This window comes from Ostrinia furnacalis, unplaced genomic scaffold (assembly GCF_004193835.3).
Source record: "Ostrinia furnacalis isolate ACB-3 unplaced genomic scaffold, ASM419383v2 OfSCF5861, whole genome shotgun sequence".
Classification (NCBI taxonomy): Eukaryota; Metazoa; Arthropoda; class Insecta; order Lepidoptera; family Crambidae; genus Ostrinia; species Ostrinia furnacalis.
The window spans coordinates 1-23,306 of NW_021136100.1; the positions used below are offsets into that span (position 1 = coordinate 1).

General features: G+C 37.1%; 2 protein-coding genes across 2 annotated transcripts; one reads left to right on the top strand and one right to left on the bottom strand.

The window, feature by feature from the left end:
- Positions 1-2,500: 2,500 nt before the first annotated feature.
- Art4 (arginine methyltransferase 4) lies at positions 2,501-11,075 on the bottom strand. The gene is made up of 2 exons (XM_028316711.1): positions 6,338-11,075; positions 2,501-3,521 (listed from the first exon to the last, which is right to left on the bottom strand). Exon 1 carries the CDS (start codon positions 10,926-10,928, stop codon positions 9,333-9,335), a length of 1,596 nt encoding a protein of 531 aa, XP_028172512.1. The 5' UTR covers positions 10,929-11,075; the 3' UTR covers positions 2,501-3,521; positions 6,338-9,332.
- A 1,241-nt stretch (positions 11,076-12,316) lies between these two features.
- LOC114361657 (ATP-dependent RNA helicase DDX24) lies at positions 12,317-23,166 on the top strand. Its single transcript, XM_028316780.1, has 12 exons — positions 12,317-12,529; positions 12,681-13,167; positions 13,973-15,067; positions 15,557-15,710; positions 16,779-16,956; positions 17,755-17,884; positions 18,710-18,932; positions 19,493-19,604; positions 20,153-20,270; positions 21,779-21,956; positions 22,713-22,878; positions 23,058-23,166. The coding sequence occupies exons 1-12, from the start codon at positions 12,383-12,385 to the stop codon at positions 23,148-23,150; spliced, it is 3,081 nt and encodes a 1,026-aa protein (XP_028172581.1). The 5' UTR covers positions 12,317-12,382; the 3' UTR covers positions 23,151-23,166.
- The last annotated feature ends 140 nt before the right edge of the window (positions 23,167-23,306 follow it).

The window sequence follows — 23,306 nt, forward strand, 5'->3', positions numbered from 1 at the left end:
CTGCAAGTACCAAGAATACTCTTTTTATTCATATATAACAATCGCCGCTTCAAAATGATAGAAGTTTGGGTCATCGTGGCTTTGGCAGCTATGACCCAAACTTCATGATTCACCAAAATTCTAACATATTGGGAGCATACGCTGACAAATTTTCAGCTTTTATAAAATGATGACGTAGGTCTGGCGTTCACTAGCTCTTAGTCTATAATAATATGAAGTATCGCTGACGTTTGACGTCACAAAAACACCCTCCCAAACCTTCATGCACCAACTCAGTTAAGCGCTAGACCAATATACACTGGTCATCATAAAAATCGACCCTCCCGCGACAAGCACTTTCAAACGTATGCATCCCATCACTTCCCACCAATATTACTATACTAGGTATATTACCATTTAAAAGCCTAGTTCTAAACTTCATTTCATTAAAGGAAAGGTTTTTACCCCAAAAATGTGTCTGTAGAAGAATCCAGAGTCACTTCTTCAAAAAATAGGTAGTTACGCTTGAGCCAACTTTTATGGCTATAAAACTGTTAAGTTGGGATTAATCGCTATTCATCTGTTAAAGAGGACACGTGAGATCATTATTTGGTTTTATAACCATAAAAATTGGTCTAATTGATCCCAGAGGTGAGCCCAAAGTGAGGTCTTTTTTCAAGTTTTTCAAGTCACATTTATTGTATATGTTAATCGTTTATTAGGAAATTAAATGTGTTTTTCTTTAACCTCGTAAGACCGAAGAGCAAATTTTGTCGACTTCTAAGTATCGCCGAATGTGCTTTCAGAAGAACGAACAATTTGAAGTCGTAAACGCCGAGCACTTCGAGTAAAAAATTTTCTATGTTAGAGATTTTCTTTTGCACCCATATTTTCAGGGACCCTATATAATAGTGCATAGAGCTTATTTTAGGTAAAAAATAATAAAAAAATGTTTTCTCTTAAAAGAACATTCGGTATTACAGACTTTAAAAAGAAAAAGTAAATAAATTGTATTTTATACTTTAAAGTAAAACATAAGTATACCATGTTTTAAGCAAATAAATAAATTATCTTATCTTATCTTATCTTATCATAAATGTAACCTCCTTAATAAATTAATACTACATAAAGTTACAATAATGATATAAATAAATGTAACTGAAAAGGCACAAGTATTTTAATTTTATTTAATGTTTCATTATTAGTACTTTTAAAAGTACTATCGGTTTTATAACATACAATAATGATAGGTTAGTATGTGTAAGAAGTAAAGTGAATATTCATGTTAATTATAATATTTNTATAACATACAATAATGATAGGTTAGAATGTACAAGAAGTAAAGTGAATATTCATGTTAATTATAATATTTCTTAAACTAAAAATCAGAACGTTCTCATGGTAAATTTTCTCAATCATATCATAATTTTAAAAGTCCAATATTCAATCCATCTTAATAGAAAAAATATACAAAAATAAAACTTTCACCATCAAGACCGAATGTTCCTTGCAAAGAACTATTATTTTCAAACGAAAAAAAATCTTACAAAACTTCTTCGAATTGGTAAAAAATTTTTTTTGCTTGTTTAGCAGTATTTTAACTTAAATTATACTGGTTAGTTTTTCAATTAAACTACGTTTACGAGAAGAAAAAAAATTAATCGTACATCACGTCCTCTCGAAAGAACCACCTTGTCAGAGAAAAATGATAATTTGACAGTGACATTTTGTTTTTTTTACATCAATAAGTTCGGATACCTGATTTTGAATACTTTAAGCCATAGACTATCACTCTTTTTATTCAATAGGCGCGAATTTTTGAACTTAAAATTATCGCTAAAGTTTTAGTTCCTCTGAGGGCACATCCGGCGATACTTACAATTCACCTCCGAAAATGTCTCGGCGTTACTGACTACAAAGTTTCAGTTCCTTCTGAGGCACATCCGGGCTTACGAGGTTAAGGATATTTATTGGGCTTTCAAATAACACCAATATTGTTGGGGCACCATGATTGTGTCAGTAGAAACGAGTTTTCCTGTAAAACGTAGGTGGGCAGATTTTTGTGATGACCAGTGTAGTTATGGTTAGTTGATAAAAGTAAAAATAGATTATGTAATTTGTGATGTAAAAATCCTTACTTGAATGGGCTACAATGGAATGAAATTTATAATAATTTGTAGAGATGACTAGAAAAAAAATTATTAGCTGCTGATTCCCTAGTTTTGTTTATTAGAAGTCTAGAAATGTTAAAAGATACATAAATAAATTGTGATTACCGACATTCTGTAATTAATTATTGTTAAGATATTGTTTTTAGGTGAATAAAATTTAATTATTTATACTTTTATGCTGTTTTATGTAAAGTACCTAGAATAGAATCATACATTTACCTTAAACTACCCTTATCGCGGTGGAATATGGGCTATTTTTACAGTGACTACCAAACTACCCCCATTTTTCCTATGAGATTCATAACTAGGGCAGGGACAAGGTTATTCAAATAAATTAAACCACAATGACGTATGATTAGAATTACTTGATATAATTACCGAAAATTGCCGTCCAAACTCTTTTCATATAATCGTCGTAATAAAGATAGATGCGTACAATAGTTCATTCAATTGATGCTGTACAAAACAAACAATAATGGACGTGCACGTTTTGAAATAACATTAACTGTGTAATACTGCACTAGTTAATAGTCCGCATGCAAGATTTGCATACACTACAGGGCTATCGTAAAGATATCGGATCTCTCTTTCCTACGTTATTGAATGAAAAGGGACATAACTAAGGCTAAGGCCCGGTTTCCATGGCGGAGCGGAGGTGTTGTGAATAACCAATCAATTTTCTGAATAATGAAATTGTTTATACAAATCACTCATCGCTCCGCTCAGTCTTGGTGGAAAACGGACCTAAAGGCTGTATAACCTACCCCCAAATATGAATTGAAACGCAACCAATATTTCGGAATACGATCTAGTTCACGTTTGATCTCAATTTTACGTTTTCTTAGCAAATTGGTCATTCAAATGAAATATGTGACTGAATTATTTGATGTTATAACGGTGAATAATATTTCGGTCTACGATTTGGCCTCGCCAAATTCCGCCAAGTCACATTTATTACATGGCAATATGGAACATCAACGAGTTATTTGAGGGGTATTTTGTCCCGTTTCATTTACTAACGTAAGAAAGAGATATTGAAATGATTTTATGGATAAATGAAACCGAACTGTTTCACAGTTGAAATATCGAAATTTCAAAACAATTCTCTATTGAAAACATCGTGATAGCCCTCCAATACAAACTCCAGTACTGATCACATTTCAAAAATAATTTCCTAAACGGCTGACAAACAAAATAAATTGTTCTACCTTCATGTTCGTCACTTACAGAACTATGTTACAAAAATGCAGTAACATTTCAAACTACAGTGTTCGCGGGGATATTTTGCGAAACCATTCCGCGACAATATTTACAGGGTTACAAATATACGACTGTCCTAATTAATTATATATTCAGTCATATTTTACAAATGAGGAAGATGTAAATCAAAATTTATTCCCCTTTTTCAGCCCTAACAAAAACTTTAAGCTAAAATAAGACTAACTGTGAAAAAATTTTGTTGATATCACGAAAAATGAATATTTTATAAGCAAATCAATATGGGAACGCGCGAAAACTGATAGCACCCCTGGAATACGGGCGATGACGTCACACCGCTCGTTGGGCAACGACGGACGGGCGGCGCGGGTGCTAGCTGCGCTCTGTAAACTTATTTTCGTTCATTTCGATACATTTTTTATTTATATTAACCGTATCTGATGCCAACCAAATAATCTTCCGAAAATAGATTTACTTATGGTTGCAGATACTTTCAGAAAACATGCAAAGTACCTATATTATTGCAGAAATCCAAGTGCTTAAACTTGCAAGGTAAGTGAACCTATTATTATGGATGCAATAAATAATTGAGTATTTAGTATTTACGCTTTTTGTAGTATTTGAGGTAGATTATAAAAGTTCTATCTAGTTTAAAAGTAAAAGTACTAGTGCTGTCAGTCAGATTGCTGTGGGTTATCGATAAAAAATAATACCCATCAATAATTTAGCAACGTTATGTCTTAATATTTTATTTTTACAGAGTTGGACGATCACGTCCAGTCGTGTTATAGACTAACTATCCAACTATCGAATTATGGACATAATGTAATACTCGTAGGGTAAGTTCATTTGAAAAGACTATATCCGCAGTGTACAGTAAAAACAAGAGTTACTACACCTGAACACAAAGTTAGAGCTACGGCATATCATTGTACATTTGTTTGTGCTGAAGATAACGAATAAATTGGAAAATCTGGAATGCGGAGTTTGTGCAGCAAGCAATGAAGAATGCAAACATACAATGGCATTAATTGGTTTTAAGGTTATATGTATAGACGTAGTGAAGATCCCGCTTGTACCGAAGTAGCGTGCTATTGGAGGAAACCAAAACTGTTGTGCAAGTTGGATCTCAGCTAAAATTTATTAAAGTCAAAGATGTGAACTATACAAGGCAGTATCAAAAATATATGTGTCAGTAGTACTACCACCATAACCATCTGACACAAAGATCAGTCCATCGGGCTTGATGATTTTTTTTGTTCACTTTAAAAAGTTATTAGTATACACTTTGTAACTTTCTATGGAATCAGTGTACGATCATGAATCGGAAGTAAGGTACAGTCTGTTTTGTCACAGTTAAAACTGGTTTCTAACTCTATCGAGGGTCGTCAACGTTTTTCCTGATTTTTATAGTTTGAGTCTGTTACGTCTTTCTTTTTCTGTTCTACTTGAATCTTCGTATCTCTCGTCTTTATTTCTATTGCAGATAACTCTATTCGGCGTACTACGCTACGTGCCCTAGCTGCCCATTGCCATTTCAGCTTGCTAATCCGTCGGGCTATTAATCGTTTGTCTAAGGTAGACAATACTTGTCAACAATCTCGAGAATCAAGCTCCGAAACGAAACTGAGTAGGGCGCAGTTCGACATAAGCTTCATTTTGTTCGTATTCATCCGAATGCCTACCTGTTCCGATATATTCGATTAAGGACTTTGAGCATTGTGCCGAGGTCTTCCAGCAACTCTGCCATGAGTGCCATGACCACAATATCGTCAGCAACGGTAGCGATAATTAATATGGCACCGCTGGAGAGACTGCAGCACTGCCCAAGTTTCGATCGAATCGAAGGCCTTCTTCTCATATTCCACGAACGTCAAGCATAGTGGCAAGTTATACTCCTTCCTTAGTTTTCTGTATAACCTGCCGCAGCTCTGCCCCAGGCAGAAAGGTTCTGGAGTGGAGGCCACGTACCGGAAAACACAGCGTAGGACGTCCACCCACAAGGTGGACCGACGACCTGATAAAGATAGCAGGGAGGCGCTGGATGCAGGCCTCTACCAACTGTGCGATATTATGTGGAAGTTATTGAAGGAGGCTATGTTCAGCAGTGGACGTCCTGTGGCTGAGATGACGATGTTGATGACGATAACTCTATTCTAGAGTATTATTATCTCTTTGACTTCTACAGGCGGATTGTCACAAGAATGAAAAGTATGTGTTAATACATTTTGTTCGTATAGATTTTTATCGATAACTCAAAGAAGCGACAACATTATTTTACCACCATAAAACATAGTCAATAACAAGGGCTAAAGTAGGTAGAGAGTTTTTAGTATTGTCTTATTGTCTTTAAAGTTTCAAAGGATTTAATTTACTTTTTAAGTAACCCATCTGCGTGCGTGCCTCGTGTTTTGTTTCTCTATTTTTTGTCTACTGTTTCAAATAAAATGTCACTAAAATACTTTATAATAAATTTGTAATGAAAAATATACAATGTTAGGTGTTTTGTTTTTAGGTAGGTACTCGCATTAAAATGATCTTTGCAATAATATCGACTGGTTTTTGTAGATAACGCTTTCTCCCTTTTCGTTAACTTACACCATTTATGTATTTATCAGCTTTTCTTAGCTTTAAAAGTAATTTTCTGGGGCACTAACCATTGTATTAGTATAAAACGGTTACTATACAATATCTGCATGGTATTTTTTACTCCATAATTCTATAAAACTCGAAATGACTGTACGAGTCTATGAGCGCGCGAAGGAGCAATGCCATCCCGGCGGAGGTAACGGGCGGTGTGACGTCACGCGCTAAACGGTCAAGTGCGAGTTGATTTTTAAAACATCTAACTTTGAATGCCCATAGTAAATTCAGTTTTTGAGATATCGAAAAAATTCTTTCACTAATATTTTTTATATTTTATGTTTCATCTTTTTACATTATAAAATAATTACACTCATCTTCCTCATTGACAGCATTAGTCGTGCTCGGAACATAAAAGAAAGAGACGACAATGTTTCAAATTTGCCGAAGATGGCGACACAATCGCTTGAGACATAGATTGTCATCTGTTTCACACACTAACAAACTGTAGTTCAATAAGTTGGTCAGACAAATTTATTTGGATATACTATGTCCCAGTCACAAACATACAAGTCACAGTAAGCATTCACATTATTATGAAATTGTTATTAACTTATTTTACAAAAATATAAAGTATAATCTATCTCTTTCTCGCCTTATTAAATGGAAAGAGACAGAAAATAGTTTGCGTGTGCAGGCAGAATGATTTGGCAAAATCTTCCCCCAAATAAAGCTCGTGCATGCAATATTATTACGTCAATATTAAAAATAGTACTGCATGATTTCAAAAAGCTGTACACTTTTTAACCGCTTTCATAAAGATACGTTCAATTTTCGCACCAAAAATTATAAGTACACATTGATCTAAGCTTGTTTTGAATTTTCAATTAGGTTTATTACACCTCATATTGTGAATATTTTTCAATCACACTTATTTATTTCACTCTGAAACTTTGGATCTAGACTATTTTCTGCATAATGTGGTTGAAAATATTAAAGTTCCAGAATTCCAGGTAGATACTGAATAATTAAGGGAAGTTATACTGAACTTTTGTACACTGAAAAATACAGAGATCATCCTGATATTTTCGTAAATCAGTTATTATACAGAGCTGCCAAATCTATTTATACACCTCTGTTCTGTGTTACACCCACAGAAAGATAAATTAAAGTGTATCTACATTGCCTCGTCGTCGACGTACGAGTCAGGCCCGCGTGTCATGTGAATACACCTTAAAGTCTAATTTTTAGCCATGAAATCAGTCAAAAAGTATGCAGTCAGCACAGTAAACACCATGATTCAATCAATTCTCCTAAATACACAACCATAATGCTCTTTGATACTTGAACAAAAAAAAAACCAACTGTTTTACAAATATTGTTCTTATTTACACAATCAGTTTCACGATTGAATGGATTCGATCAGATTTAATTGTCAATTTCTTCAGCTTCTTGTTTACATCAAATAGAAAATAAACAAATATACATACATAACTATTACAATCAACTGACAAAATTATTTGCTCAATTAAAAAAAATACATAATTAGTACAAAACATACGCTGGCAACACCGGCTCTGGCTTTTCACAGCACATTTTTGTAACAAGCAACATCCATAGTGTTGCAACACTTGCGCCTTACATTCTACCTTTTCTACATTACAATCTAAATATTGCTTTCTATTTGATGAAACGTTGAGGAATAAATACCCAAAATGTATTACAGTCTTTGGAAATGGACCGAGTGAAGACTGAAATTTATTATTTGCCTTCTTGACCATTCCTTACTAAAGTCACCACATTACAAGTGTTAATATCTTAATTAGACCATAATGGCAAGTGATATTGGCTTTAAACTACAAGGAATACTCAATAGGGTTGCCAAATACCATCTAAAGGTTCTAAAAATTAAAATTACCTCTACAACTATCCCCCTATGTAACTTAACTTTCTAAAATTGTCATAAGTGCAATCATATTCCTTTTCAAATCCTTATTGATATGACAATGACACTGGAAGTAGATGTTGCTGTGTTATTTTAAAATTGGCAACCCTAATAAAGGATAGTCAATATAAAGTTTTAAGAGCTATGTCGTACGTAAAGTCCAAATTTGTCTGCCAAATCATGAGGTAGTATGTTATGCAAAAACTATTTTTGTGCAAAAAGATAGAGCACCAAATATATTCATACTTTATAATGTAATATAGGACTGCTGAAACTGGGGTTTACATCGAGACGTTAAGACTCAAAAAAATATTTCAACAAAGTGTTTAAGTAGCAGTATAATTAAGTAATTTCAAAGATACACCACCACTATTTTTCAGTTTAGGAAAAATATCAATTACTTCAAGATCTCAAAAGTGGTGCTATATCCTCTTTTATATTCTACAACTAAGACATCTGCTAGACCATTCTAGACAACAGAACACAAAACCAATACTGATCAACTGTAAGAAACAAGGGATATTAATCCTATATTTACAGAATGTAACATACATAACACATATGGCTAGTCATATTGTATAAAAATATTTAACTATCAAATTTATTCCGGATGTAATCCACAATCTCTTGAAAGACTGGCAGACAAAGGAATCAATCGTCAAAAATCACATTTAGATCCGTAAAACCACTGGCAATTTATAACTGGTTGGTGTCAATGATTCCTCTACCTAACTATGATTGAGCCTGGTCTAATATGATAAATGAGTATTGACAATGGTAAGCATTATCATTAAAATCAGCACTTATTGCTTATCCTAAGTGTACTTCACTTGCTAAATTACTTATTCTAGCCCAGAGCTGCCACAGCTCGAGTCCAAGTCATGGCTGTGATGAAAACTTGTTAATTATTACCAAAACTAGTTCGGTAGTAGACATTTCTGCAACAGAATACAACCAATGAAGACCACACTCTTTCTGGCCAGGTTTGATGCTGATTCTGTTCACCACAATATTTACATTGAATTTCTATAATTAAAGCAGTGTATTACGGCTTGTTTTGATGACCACAGGACGTGCAATTGAGTTGTGATGATCTTTATTGGGTTGCCGCAGAGCTGTGTGTGGTTAACTTTAACCCTAGCTCGTCCAAACAAGTTACACAATCCAAATTACACTAATAAGCATCATTCGAACTTCGAAAACCAAACATCCACCAAAACTTACAGTTTTATTATTTCATGCCTTTTCACTTTGCTTTAATTTACAAGGCCAGATGCGAAGTTCCTATTAAATACGCATAGTCCTCTCCACTGTGATGTTTGTTTTGAAATAAATAAGTCTGCTTACACACTAGCAAAGTCTGAACGGAAGAGTGCTCACAACCGATTACGACGGTTTCTTATAGCCCTAAGGCGCGCTCGGCGCGACCTTGACGATTAAATGTCGCCATTTTGGCTGATCCCGATCCGCTTGATGAACTCCTCCTGGAGCATCACAGTTTTGATCATGTTGGGGGCTCCATACGCGATCGTCTGGTCGGGCGTCGAGCAGTACTGCTGCGTGCCGTCCGCGAGAATCACTCCCTGCCCGTTGCTGAGAGTGGCGGTGGACTCGATGGAGTTCCAGTAAGATTCACTCGGCGATGTATTGTTCACGCCTGGAGGCGGCGCAGCGGGCGCGCCGGTATATCTAAAGTACGGGTTCTTCAGATCCAACGTGTTGGACGACGAAATATTCGTCCCCTCCAAGTTAATCTCCATCGTCACATCATAGCTCTGTCTCTTGTTCGCCAGTAACAGCACACGGCCTGTTAACACCTGTCCTTGTTTAGCAAAAATTGGCGTTTCTAACAAACAACGCACTTGGTACCAATGAGTGAGGGGCTCCGTCGGCGCCGTCGACAGCCATATGTGCTGCGTGGTGCCCGCAAACAACACGTCGAACCAGAACGCCAAGCCGTGGCAAGTGCCCGACTGTGTCAGCTCAAATCTAAACGGCACTTCGATGCGATGTAAATCGGTTTCATGGGCATTGAGAAAGTCTACCACGTGTCTCACGGACCGTGCCATGCAAATACGTACATCAAATGTGTCTACTATTGGCTGTCTAAAGTATTCTTTCATTGCAGCGGTACGGAGTGCACTTAGATCAACACCATGGAAGCAGGTTTGATACCAGAAATTGGCTTTGTTGTACTGTTCCATGAATAATGCATCGTCTGTGAAGGGTGCTATGTGGAGGTCACCTCGGGTGGGATACATATTACCGTTAGGTTTTAGCCATTTCTTTGCATGCAGGTACGTTTCTAACATACGCTCGTTGTACAACATGTAGCCCATGGGTTCGGATATGATAATGTCAACGCTTTCAGGGAGCTCGATTTCTTCGATTTTCCCCGCTACTACTGTGATGCGGTCGTGGAGACCGTTGGCGCGAACTAAGGCCTGAGCGTGGTGGGCCATATTACTCGCCTCTACTGCGTAAACCTTCCGCGCACCCGCTTGGGCGGCAAAAAATGACAAAATACCTGACCCCGCGCCCACATCTAGCACCACTTTGTTCTTAAAGTCATTGATATTGGATAAGATAGCGCGCTGATACGTACTAGTCCTCACATAGTCCTGCATCATGTTTTGCTGCTGACTCAGGTACCCATAGAACTGAAAGTACTGCATCGCTGACGAGTCCTCGGTGCGCACTGTGAACACCGACGACGACCTGCCCGCCTTGATTTTGCTGACGAGCAGGTGGAAGTTTTGACAATCGGCATCCGACGCAAACTTGAAGAATAAAGTCTCATTGTCAATCGTGAAGATATACGACTGGCCGGCTACGCGGGAACACTCGCTCTGGCTGTGGACGGGGAACTCGAGCACCTCTTGTGCTAGCACAGGGTCAGCACGGATCACTTTTACACTCAACCCTTGTGGATCGTAATCCACGTTTACGTTTGTAGGAAAATTGAAGCGGGGCGTCAAAGCGCCTTCGTTGTTGACGGCCGACACCGTCACACCGCGAAACGTGTTCGCCATTTCGACCACTGGACACGGGCTCGTGGATGTTGTATAAATATTGTCCACACGCGTAAGGGCAAACAAAGAAAAATGCCGTTGAAAAGTTTAGGAGGCCGGTGTAAAATCGATCACTCACAAACTTCCTCCCTCTTTTGTCTATGGTTGGCAGCGTGCTATTCAGTTTTTTCTTGTCGTTTGACAGCAATGACAGCCATTTTATTCAGCTTAATTTTCATTTGCCATAATTTAAAAAAATATTTGTTAAAATTCCTGACTTCAGCAATTTTTTACTTCCAGAAATCCAACTGAATACCATTTTACAAAAAAATTATTCACACCTTAATGATTCACCCCTATAATAATGATATGGGGGAAAAGTGTGTAATGATAAAAAACTGAACAGACTTCGTAAACGAATGTTTACAAGGAAACGTCAATGTCAAAACCACGTTGATTGAGGCATAGAGAAAAGTAATACATAGGAAATAGAGAACCCTCTCTGTCAAATTTTTGAGCCTACTAATTGACAGCCTGGTGTTAAATTCGCTGTACTTAACCTACGTACGTAACGCTCACATACACACATAGTACACGCACACATACATACATAAAGTCCACGCACACATACACACAGTTCACGCACACATAGGCCCTCATAACCTTCAAAGAATTATTGTTTTTATGATGTACAATGTAGAATTTTTTCAAATCCATTATTTTGAAAATATTTATCTTTATGGTGTACGTATTGTATTATTTTCAAAACAATGGATTTGGAAAAATTCTACATTGCACATGGAAATGCAAATAAGTAAACAAAAACTTTTGAATTTAATAATTTTACTTTATTTATGAACACACATAATATTATACACCAAAAGCGTCTTTTCGCAAAGTTTTCAACAACACTAAAAANTTTTTTTTTATCCACAACGAGGAAGCTCTTGGCCTGTATCTCACCTGATGGTAAGTGATTGAATTTGACTCGACGACTCTTCAATACTTTAATAGGGCCACAGAAAACTTAAATGATGGATAAGAAAACAAGAATGCATTTAACATAACAAAAACAACACCGGCCATTTTGGAGGAAAAACAAAGTTGCCATATGTTAAATAGTAATTTCTACTACTCTATTACGTAAATTATAACAAAAATGTCAATGTTCAGTTTTTAATTAAAACAAATTAATTCCATTTAAAAAAAGTTTTCACATTGTAATTAACAATATTCTCAAATATATTTTAATTAAGAAAAAAATGAAAATATGATGAAAACACGAGCAGCGACATCTAGACCGTTTTAGAGTAGTTAAAAAGTATTTGAATTTATTCACCGATGTCGCTGTTTGGAAGCAAGTTTCACTTCGATGACCGTTGTATGGAAGTTTCCATACCCTGGATTGAGGTTATCTATCTCTTGCGAGTGGTGGTATTAATTTATTTTGTATTAATTCTGTGTGAAATATTAAAATGAGTAAGAAGTTAAACAATCTAAAATGGCAGTCTGTAGCTTTAGAAGGGTTTCCGGTATCCATGTCCGACAAATTCCAAGGATTTGTGGGCTTAGAAGAGTGCACCAGCTATGGTTTGGATAAAGAACTAAAATCGCGTAAAAAGGTAATAAAATAGATATTTATTCACAAAGTTAATAGGCTTAAATATTAAGGAAACCTTTATGTATAACACAAATACATTACATTAACGAAAACATAGATAAATTCATATAAATGCCACATGTACTTTACCATCTTCATAACCATTCTTTCAGAAAAAACAGACAAAAAAGAGGAGAAATGAGGATACAGTTATATCAGATGTAGCTCCTAAAAGGGTGAAAAAAGATACAAAGAAAGAGACAGCACCGAAAGCACCTGTAAAACTTAGCAATGGATTCATCGTAGAATCATGCAATGTGACTAAACCTTCTACAACTAACGAGGTACAGCCAGAAAAAAATAAAACAAAGAAGAAGAGAAAGAAAAATAAGAAAAACAAAAAGAAAACACCAGAAAACCCAGAAGAAAAATCAAAAGAAGTGAAAAATAAATCTCCTAAGAAAAATATTAGTAACAATAAAAAATCAAAGCCCAAATTAGGAGAGAATATGTCAGAAACTGTGTCAGACCTGACACCAGAAGACATGCTGACTTGGGCAGAGTTCAAATTGCCAGAACCAATAATGAAGGCCTTAACAGAACTAGGCTTTAAAAAACCAACAAAGATTCAGGAGTTATCATTGCCTGCTGCTATACATGGTAAGTGCTTACATAGTTCTAAGAGGAGATAGTTATAATAATTACTAATAATTAACTTTTAAAAAAAATAAAACCGACTTCAAATGCGTGAACACAAAAAAAACTAAAAATTAAAAATATTGCGTATAAAAAAGTTCATCCCCAATTTTCCACCCTTGGGGGTGAAATATTTTCTTCAAATTCGCATGAAACCACCCTTTTGATAATACCTATTCAACAAAAAAATAATCAGTCAAATTGATTTATAATCGGCGGAGATATTGCGTATAAAACAGTTCATCCCCAATTTTCCACCCTTGGGGGTTGTTTTTTCTATTATTAAATTTAAATGGGACCACCCTTGAGGTATTACCTATACGCCGAAAAAAGATTTGTTCAAATCGGTTCATAATTGGCGGAGTTATCGCGTAACAAACATAGAAAAAAAAAAAAAAAAAACATACGGGTCGAATTGAGAACCTCCTCCTTTTTTGAAGTCGGTTGAAAATACTATGTGAGTTGTCACTCATTTATTTTTAATGAGTGTACGTACTGGACAGAAGGGTCCAGTAATTTTAATTTATATTAAAAAAGATGGTTTACTACAGGTATTGTCAGCTATTTAAAAAAAGGTTCAATAAAAATTAGATTTTTTTATTATTATTATTCATAAAGCATACCAACAGCCATACACATTACAGAGACATGACATAAATTGCAATTATTTCAGTGATTTATACCATTTTTAATGTTACTGATTTTTTTAATGTTACTGTTTTTTTTTTAATATTATGAATATCTAAACAGAATTTATTTTCTCTAACAGGGCGCAGGGATATTCTAGGAGCAGCTGAAACAGGCAGCGGAAAAACTCTAGCTTTCGGCCTTCCTATACTAACTGGAATCATAAGACTGAAGGAAAAGGCAGAACTGAAGGGCCTAGATGTCTATGACATCCCCTACAAAAAGACCTCAATGAAAAGGAAAAATATAAAACCTGAACCTGTAAAGAAAAAGGGAAAAGTTAATAAGAAGAAGCAAGAGAAAAGAACAGAACAGAAAGCTAAAGAGTCTTCTGAAGATGGCTATGGTTCTGATGAAGAGAATTCTGATTCAGATCAAGAAGAAAACAACAAAACATCTGAAATAGATAAAAAGTCTGCACCTGTAAGTAAATCCAATAATGAAGCTTCTAGAAAAGTTAAGCCAACTAAAAATGTTAAGAAATCTAATGACAATGCTAAAGATGATGATGATTATGTAGAAGAAATTGTAGTACCAATAAAACGTAAAGAAACATCTACAGATGAAGGAAATGACAGTGATGACAGCTCCAACTATATCCATCTGTCAGAAATGTTTGATTCAGACGATTTGGCCGCCTCCAGTGATGACGAAAACGATAAAACTGTGTCAAAAACAGAAAACAAAGAAACAGATAATAGTGACACTGAAAGTGCTGATGAGTCTAATGCTGAAAACAGCAATGATGAGACTCAGAATGAAATTGATGAAGATAGTGATGATGAAAGTCAGAGTGAAGATAATGATGATGAAGAAGAATCTGTGGATGAGAGTGAAGACGATGATGATGACGAAAATGATGAAGACACAACAGTAAACGAGAGCGAAGACGATGATGATGAAATCGATGAAGATACAACAATAAATGATGATGAAAATCCTGATGCCAATGATGAAAAGTCCATTGAAAGTGGCAGTGATGAAGATGATGAAGAAATGGACGAAGGTGATGAGAATGAACAAGGCATTGGCTGTGTAAAAGTCATAGACAATATAGAGATACCTGGACATGTGGTGGTGAAGACTGGGAAGCCTCTGTACGCTTTGATCCTGACTCCCACTAGAGAACTGGCCATACAGATCAGCAGACATTTGATAGCTGTTGCTAAATACACAGGTAATTCAAACATTACAAATTTTAAAACTTAAAAGTATCCATTTTTCTTTTCAGCGATATTCACTTCATAACTTGCCAGTGTTGAGTAGTATTTTTTTAATCTGTACTCCAGTATTTGCAAATCTAAACTGAAATTGTAGGCAACTACTCGCTCGCACACTCACTGCGGGCGCCCGTCGCACAGTCGCGACTGCAATATAATTACGCGCGAGCGATAAGGATGGGTAGCTTGGGGTCATTGGACAAAATTCTACGTGCTCACAGACCGGGCTTTAGTGGTTAATTGAATAAAATAATATAAAAGGAAATAACATAAATCAGTAACTAGTGGTTACAGAGAGAGGTTTTAAACTTTAGTCTATTAAAATGCTTATTTTACTGAACAAGACACAACAACAACAAGTGTTACAACATGAATAGAAATTTTAAACTTCTAACCATTTAGCAAAATCAATAGATAAAAATTGTAACTTTCTGGTGGGTTCTCAGGCATAAGAATAGCGACTATCGTAGGCGGCATGGCGGCCGTCAAACAAGAGAGGGTGCTCCGCTCAGGGCCCGAGGTGGTGGTGGCGACTCCCGGCAGGCTGTGGGAGCTGATATCGCAGGGTCAGCCGCATTTGCAACAGTTGGACTGTGTTAAGTGAGTATAGTTTTGGGTATCTCACAGATCTTGAGGGCTCGGCCAGAGTTAAGATCGTTTTGAAAGAAAGACAAAATGTTAATTTGGTTGTCGACCCAAAAGAAACGATAGATATTTATGCCTGAAGATGTAAAAAACGTCATAAGAGCCAATAACAAATTATTGGGTATTTTAACAGATTTTTATAAATGTTACAATAATTTGGTACAATCGAGCTGATGATATTTAAACATTCAAAAGAAATATTGCTATTAAAAAGTGATGGGAAATTTACAATTCTATATTGGCGCATATTTTCAATTTGATTTTCCTCAAATATATCACGGAATTTAAAGCTGATTTTTTTATACAAGTAGATTAAATATCAGACTATATCTTGCAATTAAAAATGTTTGCATATATTAAGGTATAATTGAGAAAAAAAATAAAAACAAAAATCACTAAAATCATTTCTCCTAATTAACAGAATGCGTTTACGAAGCACTTAATACGCTTATTACGTGTAGTTTTAAGAGCTCTATGAAGTATTATAACAATTCTGAATTAAATGTTATTAGTTAACGAGTGAGAATATTTTTGCATAATTTTGAAGTAAAAAAATAGGTAACTTAGAATTTTTATACCGCGAAAACTACGTAGAATTTTCAAACGGGAGTTTTACTATCATGTTTGTATAACTGAGCTCTATACGTTTCATCAAATCAATGAGAATGTCCGTTTATACAGTCCCATAACACACTGTGCGGCGCCATGTTGCGCGGAAAAAAAAAGAATCGAGTAAATGTTTGATGGTTTAAGAAAGATACATTTAAGTCTAATAATTCAAGCTTGTATTATAGCCCAAAAATCCAATCTTTATTGTCAACTAGCTGACCCGGCGAACTTTGTTCCGCCTTAATGGCAATAAATAACGGGATAAAAAGTATCCTATGTCCTTCTCCTGGCTCTAAACTACCTCGCTGACAATTTTCAGCTAAATCAGTTCAGCCGTTCTTGAGTTATAAGTGGAGTAACTAACACGACTTTCTTTTATATAATAGATAAAGATCATAACCCCACCCCTACTAGGTTCCTAGCCATAGACGAGACAGACCGCATGGTGGAGCGTAACCATTTTGAAGAACTCGAGCCTCTGCTAGAACGACTCAACGCGGACGAAGAGCGAAGCAGAACGAGGCAGAACTTCGTGTTCTCTGCCACTCTCACTATGGTGCATGACCTGCCGGCGCATATGAGAGGAAAGAAGGTAATGGGCTAGTTTCCTAAAAAAAATTTTTTAGTCCGTCATGTTTAATATCAAAAAATATTGGACACATATATTTTTATTTGTCAATCTAACAAATAATTACATAGTTATGGTGCGTTGAAGTTCCGCACGACGTCACAACGTGCGGCATTTTTATGCAAGCGTTGACGTCACGGGCCTCTTATGAACTTTGGCGCGCTTTATCTCTTTAAATTTTCATTAGTTTGAAAAAGTGAAAAATACGTGTAGAGTATTTTTTGATAAGTTAACTGACGGACTAATTAAAACTCTTGCTTTTTGACCCAGGAAACATCCCTATTTGGGACCAAATTTTATTTTATCGCACTTAAAATAAGACACAAAAGGCGAACTTAATAGCACATGATTTCTTATAGAAATCCAGCTAGTTCTTAGAATTGATCATTTCATGATATCGCTGACCGTTTTTATGAAATGAATAATTTAGGTAGACACTTAAACTTTTCGGAGTGTGAAACACTGTATTGCGATTATGACAACGAATAATAAAAATGAAATAAAATTACTATACGTAATAATTTCTATTTGTTCTCCTTTAACACAGAGACTATGACTTACTTACCTTTATTTGTAACAAAACATGCAATATAATGAAAATTAAAATACACAACATTTTCTACGAGTTCTCCCTTTAACACAGAATCTACAGCTTACCTAACTTTATCTATAACCCAGGTAACGAAAAGAGTCAAGACAATAAACAATTAAATCCTCAACTTTAACATAGAATCCTTAGCTTACCTAACTTTGTAACCACAGGTAACAAAAAGAGGCAAGATAATAAACAGAAAGGTCGAGAAGATGACGCCGCAGCAGAAGATCAAGCGGCTGGTGGCCAAGATCGGCATGACCGACCCCAAGGTCGTGGACATCACCACTCAGAACTTAGGTAAGTGTTCTCTATAGTCTGGTCTGTGAGCACGTAGAATTTTGTCCAATGACCGACAGCAATATAATTACGCGCGAGCGATAAAGGTGGGTAGCTTGGGGTCATTGGACTAAATTCTACGTGCTCACAGACCGGGCTTTACAATCTATCGTGAAATCTAGATGAACAGTATTTTTATGAGATATTTATTACGCCCGTATTCACAAACATTACTATGAAGTCTCATAGTGCGCGTGGACGCACAGGGTGACACACGAACCAATCAGAGAGCTCTATTCAACGCGTTCGATTTGCTGCTTCACTTAAGCAAGCATCGTTTGTGAATACGGGCGTAAATGCCCGACTATCCCGAATTAAACCCGACTGCGTAAAGTAAAAAGTTTTAAACTTAATTTTTAAACTTACTTAAATAATGTTTTGAAATGTAATTTTGATATGCCCTGTGTCACTTACACTTGAGACGAATACGCTACGCTACTTTTATGCTCAAATCCATGAAGCCGTACTTTAGGCTACCCTCTACCCTCTTTCTAAAAAACTCATTTTATTTTTGCACGGCTTTTAAAAAGCACTTTTACACGTCCCAGTATTAATTGCTTCGGGACAATAAATGGGCCAGTGCTGAGAAGAAGCAGCGCAAGAGTCAATATATCTGGTATAGTCTGGTCTGTGAGCACGTAGAATTTTGTCCAATGACCCCAAGCTACCCATCCTTATCGCTTGCGCGTAATTATGTTGCTGTCGCGCTCGCACACTCACTGCGGGCGCCCGTCGCACAGTCGCGTGCTTACAGAACAAACACTTCACCTTGTCTTTTTCAAACAGGTACAGCAGAAACCTTAACGGAGAGCCGCATAGCGTGCGCCATAGAGCACAAAGACGCGTACCTCTACTACATACTAAAGAGGCACCCGGGCCGGACCATAGTGTTCTGCAACTCTATAGGCAGCGTCAAACGACTGGCGCAATTATTCTCTATGCTCAAGTGTCATCCGCTACCGTTACATGCTAGCATGCCTCAAAGGCAGCGCTTGAAGAACTTGGAAAAGTAAGATTATATTTTTTCTTATCAACATTATACTTTTTGCAATTCACGAAGGCGAGTGAGCTTTACATGTGTGGTGGCTCGCTATAGTTCGTTTTTCAAAAGTTTTGACACTATCGTTATGTGCATGTACAGTATTGTACAGTGTACACGCCCAAATGCGCATTGTACAGTGTACACGCCCAAATGCGCAGTGTTTCCATGCATGGTCTGTAGGATCCTATGGAAACAAAGTAACCGCGACATCTCCTGCAGAATTGTCAAACTTAAGTGGTAGCTGATAGCTCGAAGAACTGATGGCCGTTGGGACAGAAAAGTTCTCGAGTGGAGACCAAAAACTGAAAGACGTAGTGTAGGCAGGCCTCCCGTGGAAAGCAAGAGTACAGATCAAAAGTCTATGATGATTGTATAATAAAAGTGACAAAGGCCTACACTAACTTTCTTCAATAACTTTGGTCCTTCAAGCCGGATATGAACCAAAGTAATCTACTAAAACATTAGAATTAACATATCAGCTTAACATGGTCCTCCGAGCCGGATATTAACCATTATAATTGCCACAGATTCCGCGACGACCCGCACGGCGTGTTGATAGCTACAGACGTAGCCGCTAGGGGACTGGACATACCTGATGTGGACCACGTCATACATTATCAGGTGCCAAGGACTGCCGAGGTAAGATTTTATTGTGTATTTATTTGTATAGGCTAAATAGAGTTTTAGTCAGTTCTGACACTGTAATTAAAATTTCTTTGCGATTAGAGAACTGCCTAAGGACTTCCAAGTTGTTTATTTAAAATTTAGTTCTGACACTGGTTGGTTTGGTTTTTCTAAGAAGATACGTTTCATGCAAGTTAATTTAGTTAATACGTAGTCCGGGTATTTGTAGCTGGTCCATCTGATAAAAGTATTTTTTTTAGTTCAGTCAAGATTTGTTCCCGACGCCGATAAGCCACTACAAATAAAAAAAATCATTTAACCTAAAATGTATTTCGCGAAAACGTTATTCGCGTATAATAAATAACATGTCTTTCGTGCTCGTGACTTTCGCGCTAATGTCTTATCGCGCGAATGACTGTGTGCGCAAATGGCTTTCCGTGCATGTGGATTCGCGCAAGTGTCCTGATACGATGTATTATGGATGTAAACAAATATCACGTTAAAAAAAGTAAGTAAGTGTGTATTATTTTAAAACATATTCATTTTATTATCTTTCTTTTTAGAACTACGTCCACCGCAGCGGGCGTACCGCACGAGCCTCGAAGGAGGGGCTGACGATCCTGATGATGGAGCCGTCGGAAGCCTTCCTGTACTCCAAGCTTTGCCGCACGCTCAATAAGAGTGAGTAATTAGTTTTAGGAGTGAGAGGAGTTACAAGTCAAACGGATAAGTTTGTCGGCCGTTTGGTGTAGTGGTTCAGAACGGACTATTATGCCGAGAGGTCCCGGGTTCGATTCCCGGCCGGGCAGAAATTGAAATGATGAATTTTAATTTCTGTGACGGGTCTGGGTGTGACTATGTATAATATTTATGTATTTAAAAAAAAAGTATATAAGTAGTATATCCGTTAAGCTAGCACCCATAACACAAGCAATAAGTTGCTTACTTTGGGGCTAGCTGGCGCTGTGTGAAATTGTCCAAAGATTTATTTATTATTTATTTATTTATTTATTTTATTTTATAAGTGAGTCAGTGCCTTAGAAGAGCGGAACAGGAGAGGTGACAATATGACGTGACAGAGCATACTAGTCTGAATTCTGAAGTACACAACCTGAAGTCTCGCTGTGACGTCAAACGTCCCAACACACACTCCTGGGTCGTTATCATACCTCAGGCACTAACTCAGTGGCGCTAGACCTGTATAGTTTGGTGTGATTTAGGGCCGGGCCACGATTGACTACAGAACCTTATTCAAAAAACACTAAAGAAAAAGAGACCAAAATGACCTGATGATATTTTCACCCCACACAGTAACTGGCCCCACTAAAATACCTAGTGTCAGTAGCGCGGGACCTAGACGCACTGACGTTGCAGCGGCGACGTTTATAAATATTATAGCACGGGACCTAGACGCTACCCGACGTTTATAAACATTATTCTGTATTGTCACAGCATCTGAAGTCCCTACCTTCCCGGTGCCGTCACAACAACTGGCCCCACTGAAGGACCTAGTGTCAGTAGCGCGGGACCTAGACTCGCAAACTTTACAACCACGACGTTTATAAACATTATAACACGGGACCTAGACGCCATACGATGTTTATAAATTTTATTTACCACAGCGTCTGAAGTCCCCACGTTCCCGGTACCACCACACCAACTGGCCCCACTAAAGGACCTAGTATCAGTAGCGCGGGACCTAGACTCGCTGACGTTGCAGCGGCGACGTTTATGAACATTATACCACGGGACCTAGGCGCTACCCGACGTTTATTAACTTATGTAATTCTGTATCCCCACAGCGTCTGAAGTCCCCACCTTCCCTGTGCCACCACAACAACTGGCCCCACTGAAGGACCTAATGTCAGTAGCGCGGGACCTAGACTCACTGACGTTGCAATGGGCTTGCTTATGTGCCACAGCAATAGGCACCACTAAAGCGAGACCAAATAACCTGAAATTATGTTGATATATTTATTCTGTGTGTATCCCCAGCGTCTGAAGTCCCTACCTTCCCGGTGCCGCCACAACAACTGGCCCCACTGAAGGACCTAGTGTCAGTAGCGCGGGACCTAGACGCGCTGACGTTGCAACGGGCTCGCTTATGTGCCACAGCAACAGGCCCCACTAAAGCGAGACATAAACTGATCATTATGATGTTGATATATTTATTCTGTGTGTATCCCCAGCGTCTGAAGTCCCCACCTTCCCGGTGCCGCCACAACAACTGGCCCCACTGAAGGACCTAGTGTCAGTAGCGCGGGACCTAGACTCGCTGACGTTGCAACGAAGACGCGCGTCGCAGGCGGCCGGATGGCGCGAGCGAGCTGCGAGAGAAATGGACATGATCATCGATGATGACGACTTGTATCCTTTTATATTAAGAGACTAGCGGCCGCCCGCGACTTCGTACGCGTGGATCCCGTTTTACGCCTACGTCATAACATCTACCTGCATGCCAAATTTCAACCCGATCCGTCCAGTGGTTTGGGCTGTGCGTTGATAGATCACTATGTCAGTCAGTCAGTCACCTTTGAGTTATAGGTATGTATTTAGATGACAGTTTTGTTAGGATTTTTTGCACTTTTCTGCCAGCTTTTTTACTGAAAATAGTTGTGTTTTAGGAAAATTCTTAGTTTGGGTACTGTTTTCAAAATAACTAATGCGCCTTTTTACCATCAATCATTAATTTAAGTGACCTTTATGAAAATAAAATTCCTGTTGTGTTACCATAGGGGTCACTTAAAAATTAGGGATTGATGGTGAAAACGGGCATCAGCATATTTATATGTTTATCAAATTATGGCAGTAACAACATTAAGGAGTTACTTAAAACATATTAACTAAAGGACTTGATTAAATAGCGAAAAAAGAACTGAAAGTTCCCAAAGAGCATGAAGATAATATTCAAAATAAAACACGGTCTTGGGCTCTTCGCTGTTAAAAGAAAACATACAAAAATAATTTTATTTCAAGTATCAAATCAACAAAATCAAATTTTCTAGCGTCTATTTAAGTTTTTAGATTTTTTTATTCAAATGACGAAAGATAGATCTTATTAGATACATAGATTTTTTATCGACATGACTTTGTCTACAATAAACCCTTAATTCGACAACACAGACCAGTAAAAGAAGTTGACCCGTCCATAGACAAGGCTCTGCAGGCGAAAAAGAGACAGCTAGAGTCTATGCTCACTCGCCCTCTCTTTCCAAAGGGATTCTCGTTCAAGTACCCTACTTTGAACGATCCTGCAGTCTTTGCTTATCCTGAGGAAAATGCGTTACAGGTTAGTAGGAAAATGTACCTTATACGTTGGGTTTAGAATCTACTTTCATTTAACATTGACTTTATGACGATTTCATATGACTGACATAATAGTTTTAAAGAAATATAGATCTTATGTAACTGAAATTGAGCTCATTTTACTTTGAATATTTACACCAAATATTGATTAATTTGTTTCAGGTAATGAAAAAAGCACTAGAATCAGGCGAACTAAAGAAAGAGAAAAGGAAAAGTAAAAACTCGTCATTGTTGAAATTACAAAAGAGGAAATAAATATATTTTTACACCTGAATAAGTCTTTTAGGTTTCTATCAAATCATCCATAACATAAGTATTATTATGTAGTTATAAAAGTACTTCTATTAAAGCAATGAAATAGCAAAATAAGTAAAAAAACCTTGTAATAAAAAATAAATTATAATCATACAA

Excerpts from the sequence above, each read along its gene's own strand:
- LOC114361657 (XM_028316780.1), top strand. The coding sequence starts at position 12,383 with ATGAGTAAGAAGTTAAACAATCTAAAATGGCAGTCTGTAGCTTTAGAA. Across the intron at positions 17,885-18,709 it reads CATCACCACTCAGAACTTAG|GTACAGCAGAAACCTTAACG; the intron begins GTAAGTGTTCTC and ends TTTTTCAAACAG. Across the intron at positions 20,271-21,778 it reads TTGCCGCACGCTCAATAAGA|CGTCTGAAGTCCCCACCTTC; the intron begins GTGAGTAATTAG and ends GTGTATCCCCAG.
- Art4 (XM_028316711.1), bottom strand. The coding sequence starts at position 10,928 with ATGGCGAACACGTTTCGCGGTGTGACGGTGTCGGCCGTCAACAACGAA.